Source organism: Triticum dicoccoides, chromosome 2B (genome assembly GCF_002162155.2).
Source record: "Triticum dicoccoides isolate Atlit2015 ecotype Zavitan chromosome 2B, WEW_v2.0, whole genome shotgun sequence".
Classification (NCBI taxonomy): domain Eukaryota; kingdom Viridiplantae; phylum Streptophyta; class Magnoliopsida; order Poales; family Poaceae; genus Triticum; species Triticum dicoccoides.
In genome coordinates this window covers 6,050,998-6,057,521 of record NC_041383.1, presented here as the reverse complement: position 1 = coordinate 6,057,521, position 6,524 = coordinate 6,050,998, and the positions used below count along the sequence as shown (strand labels likewise).

The 6,524-nt window shown below is 48.1% G+C and overlaps 1 protein-coding gene across 1 annotated transcript; it reads right to left on the bottom strand.

Moving 5' to 3' along the window:
* Positions 1-893: 893 nt before the first annotated feature.
* Positions 894-3,560, bottom strand: LOC119360151 (cytochrome P450 87A3-like). The gene is made up of 9 exons (XM_037625915.1): positions 3,346-3,560; positions 2,932-3,256; positions 2,674-2,820; positions 2,264-2,515; positions 1,868-1,957; positions 1,687-1,765; positions 1,376-1,482; positions 1,129-1,259; positions 894-1,026 (listed from the first exon to the last, which is right to left on the bottom strand). The coding sequence occupies exons 1-9, from the start codon at positions 3,558-3,560 to the stop codon at positions 894-896; spliced, it is 1,479 nt and encodes a 492-aa protein (XP_037481812.1).
* Between the last annotated feature and the right edge of the window lie 2,964 nt (positions 3,561-6,524).

Below are 6,524 nucleotides of genomic sequence, written 5' to 3'. Positions count from 1 at the left end.
CCCACCCTGACTGTCCGCCCCGGCAGCGTCTCTCGCTACGGCGACGGAGGAGCTAGCTAGCTAGCTAGCTCCTGGATCGACGCGAGCTAAGCTAGCTGGCTAGCTCTGGCTACCCCGACGGAGGAGCTAGCTAGCTCCTAGATTGGTCGCTTCATGCGCTCTGTATTTGGCCGACGGCGGCTTCGTATTTGGCCGCTCCATGCATTGTTCCCCGGTTTCGTAGGAGCAAGCTAGCTGATCATGGACAAGGGCGAGAGGAAGAAGAAGAAGTTGGGAAAAAAATATAAGTGAATATTCGGTTTTACAGTTTAAGTTTGATGGGTATGTTCGGCCGCAGCTAAAACCGACCCTTAAAACACATTTTCCGCGAGTTTCGCGGTTTAAGGGGTCTCCTAGAGATGCTCTTATCATAGCAAACAACATCACTCTAATGTACTCTGGTCAAAGCGCACAAGTTGAGCGTTTTTCAAGCTTTTTTCCAATAAATACTTTTGGAGTTTAGCTACAATTTATTTCAACATTTGAATGACACATCAAAGCTAATGCGGTGATAAATAGATTCGAACGATTATATTTGTTGAATATGGGAGATTTTATTTACTTGTTGTCGTATCAATGGCAGTTCAGCCGAATACAAATCCACACCATGGAAGAAAAATAACCGGATAAACTCACTTAAATACCAGATTCATAGTCAGGATATATGATGGCACTTTTATTCAATGGTAAACAGAATGACGATTGGTAACAACGTCCAAATAGATGTGAAAATAGTAATACAAAATCCAGTTCACAGGAAAGCCTCAAGTAACAGGGCTATAATGCTTAGTAGTCCATAGAAACATTTGGGTTCATAACCATGACATTTAGATAGTGTGTTGAACTGAGAAGTCTCATTGGCTTAGTTTCCTGTTGGCATATGTATGCATCAATTGATCGTCTTGGGGTTGAAGTCGAATGTGGTAGCCCTGGGGGAACATAACATCTCCACTTCTGAATACATTTGTCTGTTTCATCTCTTCCCATCTGTGTATGAAGTTAAAATTGAATATTGCAAATCCCATCAGTGCATAATAAATCTGATGAAAGCAAGCAACATACATGCTTTGGGGTGTGAAAGGCACTCACAAATACTCGGTCACCAAGACATGGAGGGTAAGTGTTACGAGCAGCTTGACAAACTCTGCGGCGGGACAAACCCTGATGCCTGCTCCGAATGGCATGAAATTCTTCAGCATTGCACTGCGCTTTGACTCATCCTATGTTTTTCGATTTGTCCAATTTATTTACACACAGCATTGGTGCCAACCGAATTTCTTAATTAAACTCGGTAGAAAACAGGGACTAGAATCGAAATAATTAATTCTTCACTAACCATCCACCTCCATGGGTTAAATTTGAGTGGATCTTCGAACAATTCTCCGTTCAGATGAACTGCCATGGGGTTGACTATGACCAGCCATCCAGCAGGAATTGTATAGCCTGCAGGAAGAGGGAATCAACACATACATTAAGCAACAACCATCTTGGAAGTTATTGGTACATAGAACTCTACTGGTTTGTTAGCCAGTGGAACAAATTACTACTCCCTCCGTTGTATAATTCTTGTCGTGGTTTAAATTTGAACTAAAACCATGAATTATGTAACGGAAGGAGTAGTATATTGTAACGTTTCTGAGTGTTTACCATTGACTTGTGCATCTGTAAGAGCTTTTCTAAATACTACAAGTGCGGCATTGCTTATTCGAATGATCTCATTGGTCACCTTCATTAAAAGTCAAACATAAACTTTTTGTCAAATTTACAAAGCTACAACTACAAATATGAATACACCCAGTTGTAATCAATGTTTTTGAAAAGCATGTACCTGATTTGTGAATGTCAACGACTTGTACTCCTCCCATGTGAGCCCGGAGCGCCCACCCTTTCGACCATTGAGCATAGCTCGGTTCTCCTTCTGTGTAAAGTGCATGTTTTTAGGATGTTATTAATTGTTTTGCATGCAGCTGTCAAAATCTTTCTACTCATTTCATTTTATTACATATGCCATCCGTATACCATGGAGATGACTAGAAGAGTATTACTACCTATATATAGTATTTCCTCCATCTGGGTTTATTAATCCCCTTATATAGTTTACATCAAATAATTTTGATCATAAATTTGACTAATAAAATATATTTCGTATGTTAAACAATTACACCACTGAAAATACAGCCGGGGTAATACATACTACCAAAGAAAGATCATCCTACCAACCAACCTGGAGCGCGTGGACAACGTCCGGGTTGTCATGGAGTGACTTGAACGCTACAGCGATGGTTCCTGACAACGTGAAGACGCTGGCGAACAACAAGGTGGAGAGCATATCAATAGCAAAATCCTCACTTATTGATGGCACTTCACCCTGCAGCTCCTCGACGATTATGTCGAGGAGGTCGCCATGTATCTTCCCTGGTGCACTTAACCTCTCTGCCAACGTATCCCGCAATGTCTTGTGAATATTTTTCCTTGCCTGCACGCGCATGCAGACAGATTATCTAGCTAGCTCGTGATTAATAGAAAACCAAAAACAAAGTTAATTAGCTCCTCCATCCGCAAAGAAATATAAGAGCGTTTAGATCATTATCTAAAAGTTCTTATATTTGTTTACAGAGGGAGTAGTTTATATACCTGCATGCATCGGTAAAATGGTGTTCCAGGAAAATATATCGGGAAGGAGAAGAGCCCTGAGAAAAGCGTGTCGAACTTGCTCCTCAGCTCCCTGGACTTTGTGGAATCGAAACCCAGGCATTTCCTGGTCACCAGCTCGAACATAATCTGAAACGTCGACGATAGTAGCTATAGCTAGCACTTGCATGTATACAATGCATACACTGAAATGAATGAATATTGCAGGAAGGGGATGGAGCAACAAGGCAAGGCACTTACATCGGGCGCACCGCCACGCACGTCGACGCTGGGCATGGCGGCCCACGCGGCGAGGCGCTCCCTCACGGCGGCCTCCATCTCAGGGAGGAGCGTCTCCTTGAGGGTCTGGAGGCCGAACAACATGTAGGCGCATCTACGGATGAACTTGTGGATGGTGCCATGGAAGGCCTCGATGCTCTTCTCGCCGAATATCTTGGTGAGTGCCCGAGGGTACCCAAGACGGAACATGGTGCCTTCCTGCTGGAGGATAAACCGGTTGGCCTCCGCGTCGGTGGAGATCACCGCCGGCTGCCCCAGCAAGCTCGTCTTGAAAACCGGACCATACCTGCCCAAACATTCATGTGGTAATCAGTACGTGTGTTTATTTGCAAAAAATGGAAAGTGACACTACACTACTAACAGTATATTGTATACCTCTTCATCCTTAGTTTGAAGTAGTCTGGGATGTCCAAGGAAGGGCTTGCCTTGAGGAAGGCCAAGGTCTCACCAATAATGGGGAACCCCATGGAGCCCGGAGGAAGAACCCCGTTGCAGAAAGGGTTAATCCATCTATATACCCAGTGTACTAGCCATTCAGTCACAAGTGTAAACCCACATAGAGCTACGCATCGAGCGACAGAGATGTCCATCTCCAAGTGCTACTAATAAGGAAATGAAATGAGGGGTGTGGTTTAGTTGTGTGCGGATCGTTGATAGGGGTCTTTAGATGCTTATATAGAAAAGTATGTTTTCAGAATACTTATATAGACAAGTGTTATGATGATTAATTCATAGGTGACGTAAGTGTGACTTCTATTAACTACATTAGGCTAGGTGTCTGGCTGGTATAGATACCTAACTTGGTTTGTCAGGGTAGGTAATGGAAATGCAGGATTATTTAGCCTACTGTATGCTTATCTACAGTTTTTGCAAAAAAACTGAAGATGCCAGTACGTGAGGTTGCTGCCTAGCTTCTCCATAGGGGTTTGTCTTGTTTTGCTTGCGTGCTTTGGTGCACTATGGGCAATCTTCCATCCTGTTTTGTGCTTGTATTTTTTTTACTTCTTTTCAATTATGGTAGTCGTCTATTTGATCTTGTAGTATTTACAAATTGGAAGCACCTTCCGAAGCCTAAAACTAATCCATTAGGTATACCATAGCCTTTGTTAAGACTCTGAATTGCATTGGCTCCAATATCAAATCTCTCCAGGACAATGATATTGACATTGAACCCAAATTTAGATGTTTGGGTGTTCATGAGCCTAAAAGTACTCTGTCTGCTATATCTCAGGATCTGTTTGGATGGCACATTCAAAGACCCTAAATTGCACTGGCTCCAATATTAAATATCAAATCTCTCCACGACACTGACACTGACATTCATCCCGAATTATGGTGTTTGGATGTCCATGCATCTGGCACATGGAATTCAAGGGGAGAGAGACCAATAGCTCCTGTTTGGATGGTCAAGAGGTTGAATTGCACATTGATGCTCATTGCCGAATGTTATTCGCGTTGCTTCGTGATATGTTACAAATACTCGAGGTGAGATTTAATGGCATCTCCGTGAATCAACATCTTGTTCGCAATGCCAGTTTCCTTGTTACCGGTTTGGTTCTCTTTTCTCGTTCCCATGTTCCGGAATCCCCATGATCAAATCACGTTGTGTTTGGCCAGATGATGACGAATACCGTAACACCAAGAGGACCCAAAGAGTATCTCTCCATCGTCGGAGGAGAAAATCTCAATCTTCAGCTATCTAGTCCCTTGTCATACTTTTCCATGAACCCGAAAGCCGCCGTAATAGCCGCCCTGTTACGAATGACGTTTAACTAACCCCAAAGTTCATGAAGCAAGCATGAAGGAACTCAATACACTCATGGTCTAAGGAATTATGCAAACACTAGCTTTCTTTATGTTATTAATCATTAACTTATGACGAATGTATCTCATCACATAACATCAAATTGGCTCGATTCAACACAAGTGTTCTTTTAACATTGTGTCATGGAGAAAACAGAAAAGAAAAAGGAAAATACTGAAATACTCCTCACAGGATACAGGTGCAGCTCCCTCCCCTCCCCTCCCCTCCCTGGCCGCTAATGCGAGCGCCGCCTGGCAGGGGGGGGGGACCTAGCGCGCGGGCTCGGCCCTCCTTCTCGCTCCTCCCTCCCCTCGTCGCCGCCTCGGCGTGCTGGCGGGCAAAGCCTGGTCAGCTCGGGCGGCGGTGGGGCCTCTTCCTCCCCCCGCACGGCGCTGGATGGCGCGGGCCATCTGGGCTTGGCGGTGTCACGGCGTGAGCTCAGGGCGCGGTGCCGCGGCGGCGGCTAGCGGCGAGGGCGCGGCCTGCAGGCGGCGGCATGGAGTGGCTGGTGCGGGCTGGGGCGTACTCTGCTCCCGGCGGCGGCAGCTTTGGGTGCGGCTCAGATCTGGCGCAGCGGCGGCGCGGGTGGCCTGGGTCCCTATGGTGGCGGGGCTCCCGCTTGCTGCAGGTGGTGGCTGGCTCTGGTGGCCGCGCCTGCTGCGGCGTACCCTGGTGGTGGCGGGCCTGCCAGCCCCCGGCCGATCCGGCGATGGCAGGTGCCGTGGGCTGTGCTCGGCGTGGATGGGGCTGCCACGGCGTGGTGGTGGCTCTTGGCGATGGTCGGGATCGTCTCACGGCGGTGGCTGGACTTCTTCGGCATTGGCCCATCGGTGAGTGGCCTATGCAGGCCTTCAACCTCCTCTTCTCGGTGCCCGGGCGCAATCTTCATCGGAGGGTTGGCCCGCCCCCAGCTTTGGTCCATCGCTCGTCTCGCACCGTGGATGCAGGACCAATCTCTTCTCGCGCCTGGCAGCAGGACTGAGCCCGTTTCGCGCACGGCTGCAGGACCAAGCTCATCTCGCTCCTGGCGACAGGACCAAGCCCGTCTCGTGCACGATACCGCATGATGGGTCGATGGAGGCCAGATGCTAGGGGCGCTTAGTCTCTTTGGTTGGGGTAGCGGCGGGTCTCAGGTGAGGTGGTGTTTAGGCCTTGGATGCCGGGGCGGCGACCTTGGTGGTGGTTGTCGGTGCTCATGGGCAGAGCCCGTGGCTCGGTGCTGCCAGGTGACTATGGTCGTGTGGGCGGTGTGGTTACGGGGGTGTGGCGTTCGGTGGCAATGAGTGTTGGCCGGGGTGAAAACCCGCTCATTCTTCAGACGGACCGGCGGCGGCGAATCTCGCTCCCTTCCTGAAGGCGTCTTCGTGGCTCTCATTGCCCGTCGTGTTTCTCTAGGGGAACCCTAACCCTCGGGCCGGGCGGTGGCGACGCTCCGGTGTTGTTTCCTTCCTGAAGGCGCCGCCTTGGAGCTCACGGTTTGTCATATGTGGCTTCATCTCATCGCAGTGGCGTGTTCACGACGGAGGACCCCGGTTTCTTTTGTAGTGCTAGGGGAGGTGTTGCTGCGTTTAGCATCTTTGTATCCTGCCTTGGGTGTGTGCATGTGTTTTGGTGGCGGGCGTTTGTATCATGTTGCTGTGGATCGTGCTTTATATATAAAGCGGGGTGAAAGCCTTTTTCGGTAACATTGTGTCATCAAAATTGTTGGCATAGTCATGCCCATGATCAGGAAAACATGACCATCATGCAA

Bases quoted from the DNA above. Each gene is read 5' to 3' on its own strand.
- LOC119360151 (XM_037625915.1), bottom strand. From the start codon at position 3,560: ATGGACATCTCTGTCGCTCGATGCGTAGCTCTATGTGGGTTTACACTT. The intron at 1,766-1,867 runs GTACATGCTTTT...CTTTTAATGAAG, and splicing joins CGTTGACATTCACAAATCAG to GTGACCAATGAGATCATTCG. The intron at 1,027-1,128 runs GTGAGTGCCTTT...CTTCATACACAG, and splicing joins GTCTTGGTGACCGAGTATTT to ATGGGAAGAGATGAAACAGA.